At 48.6% G+C, this 2,516-nt stretch overlaps 1 protein-coding gene across 1 annotated transcript in view; it reads right to left on the bottom strand.

Annotated features, from left to right (window-relative positions):
• Positions 1–307: 307 nt before the first annotated feature.
• The window catches only part of WFDC3 (WAP four-disulfide core domain 3), a 33,770-nt gene continuing 31,561 nt past the window's right edge, over positions 308–2,516 (bottom strand). The window contains exons 6-7 of the mRNA XM_011928916.1: positions 1,502–1,687; positions 308–539 (exon numbers count right to left, since the gene is read on the bottom strand). Of these exons, the coding sequence (XP_011784306.1) occupies positions 523–539; positions 1,502–1,687 (203 nt within the window). The 3' untranslated portion in view covers positions 308–522. The remainder of the gene's footprint in view (positions 540–1,501; positions 1,688–2,516) is intronic.

The raw sequence follows: 2,516 nt of genomic DNA, 5'->3' as shown, positions 1-2,516 counted from the left end.
AGCCACTCACCCCTGTTACACCCTCAACCTACATTCTCCAATAAAAGAAAGAAGGTCAGCAGGTCTAAAAGAGACTGACCTCCACCCCCACCAGGTCTTGAGAAAGACATCTAAGGCAAGTCACTCTCAGTTTAGTTTCCACCCATCTCTCCCCTAGCCATACCCAACCAAAACCCATTTTCAGAGTCGTCACAAAGAATGGATTACCCATCTGTCCTAAATATGTAAATCGTGCAATCCCACAGGCACACACATACCCTCTAGCTCTCCCATATCATCTGAGCCCTCAAACAGCACAGACAAGAGGTCAGCACCAGCCTTTATTGGGAAAGAGAAGCACCACACACCCACTGCCCAATCCAGGGCTGTTTCCCAGGCTCTGGTCAGCGGCAGGAGGAGAAGCAGAGCAGAGAGGGCCATGAGTGCTCCTGGAAATGTCACAAGCCCCAGGATGTCACCCTCTCTTGACTGCCAGGAAAAGCTTCCAGAGTTACCACAGAAGTTCCAGACAAATCAGCACAGCTAGGGCACTGGGATCTCTGCAAGTAGAAGAAATATCAAGTCACAGCTGTGCCCTCCTGGCTTCAGCTACCCGAAATGTTTTCCCTCCACCCTAGGAAAGCTTAGCCTATATTGCTCTCAAAAGTCTTAAATGGCTCCTTGCTTCCCAGACAATCCAATCCAAACTGGCACTGAAGGCTCTTATTATTCAGATGTCAACTTTATATCTCCTGTTATTAAAAAAAAAAAACTGGAGATATGGTCAGGCACAGTGGCTCACGCCTGTAATCCCAGCACTTTGGGAGGCCGAGGTGGGCGGATCACCTGAGATCAGGAGTTTGAGACCAGCCTGGCCAACATGGTGAAACCCCGTCTTTACTAAAAATACAAAAATCAGCTAGGTATGACAGCGGGTACCTGTAATCCCAGCCTTGGGAGGCTGAAGCAGGAAAATTGCTTGAACCCAGAAGGCAGAGGTTGCAGTGAGCTGAGATTGTGCCATTGCACTCTAGCCTGGGTGACAAGAGTGAAACTCCATCTCAAAAAAAAAAAAAAACCAGTGGAGATATGTCTGTTCCTTTACCCACACTGCCCCCACTTCTCACCTCCCAAACCATATCCCACACATTCCCACCCTGTGTTCCTTTGCCAGCAATCACCAGATTACATGTCTGGCATGCCCGTGTGCTATCCTCACTTTGTCGCATCTGCCTAGCCTTAAGGGCCTCGATCAAATCCCACCTCTCCCAGGGAGCCACACCTGGGAACAAGTGTAAGCCTGTACTGTTTATATGAGGGTTCTCATCTGGGACCAGGTTCACCACACCCGGGAACAGATGTAAGCCTGTACTGTTTGCATGAGGGTTTTCATCTGGGACATAGGTTCTTTCTCTCCAACTAGACTTTTCCTGACCTTCTGAAATCCCCTTCCCAGCACCTAAGCCAGTGCTTTGCACATAGCAGTTGCCTGTTATTGTTGATGACAATGGACTGTACTCACCTAATTCAGAATCAGACCTCACAGTCCAGTTGGGGTTCATGGTCAGTTTTGGGGGCAGGACTGGTGGGACACAAAAGCGGCCACAGCCTGACTTGCAGCACTTTTCTCCAGCTTGACAGTTCTCATCCATCACACAGCTGACAATGCACAGGCCCACCAGAACTTTTGGACAATCACCACCCCGCCCTGTGGGAACAACAGGCACAAGAAAAGGGACAGGGTGTCAGCTCCACTATCTCCATGTTCCCATCTAGAACTTACACACAGAGGCTCCTGACCCTCACTAGACCCAACTAAACTAGCTGGGAAACCATGGAGCTGGAGGACCTGAGAACCTTTAGGAACCCAAGAGAACTCTGAGCCCAGAGTTTTCAAATGGTGCCCCAAAGGGAGTTTCCAAGAGGTAACTCAGGGATTGATAACCCTGCAGGTTTGGGGTGGGGGTGATGACGTGTGGCAGGGACAAGCCTCCCAGACCACCACCCTCTCCCCCTATGCTCTGGATTCATAGTGTCACTTCCTCACGGTGACCTCTGCCACCCTAGACAAGGTTTGATGTCGCTGCTTTGTGTTCCTGTAGCACCCTGTATACTTCCTCTCATCAAACTTTATGATAATCTCTTATTTAAAAGGAATATGTCTATCTTCCCTGATGGCCTATAAGCTACATAAGGACAAGAGTCTGTCCTCAGCCTTGAGCATTGCCTGGGAATCTAAAGGAACTAAGATAGCACCAGAGTCAATGATTCTTTAATGGAGATCCACAGTGCCTGGCACTCAAAAATATTTGTTTTTTAAAAATGTTGAAGAAAAAAAGGCATTGGAACAGGAATGGTTTTATGTTTATATATATGTGTGTGTGTGTGTGTGTGTTTCCGGCTGGGCGCAGTGGCTCATGCCTATAACTCCAGCACTTTGGGAGGCCGAGATGGGCGGATCAGGAGTTCAAGACCAGCCTGGTCAACATGATGAAACCTCATCTCTACTAAAAATACAAAAATTAGCGGGGCATGGG

The sequence above is a fragment of the Colobus angolensis genome, unplaced genomic scaffold (assembly GCF_000951035.1).
Source record: "Colobus angolensis palliatus isolate OR3802 unplaced genomic scaffold, Cang.pa_1.0 Scaffold8, whole genome shotgun sequence".
In the NCBI taxonomy this organism is placed as follows: domain Eukaryota; kingdom Metazoa; phylum Chordata; class Mammalia; order Primates; family Cercopithecidae; genus Colobus; species Colobus angolensis.
Note: the sequence above shows the minus strand (reverse complement) of the source record. Positions and strands in the feature narration are given on the sequence as shown.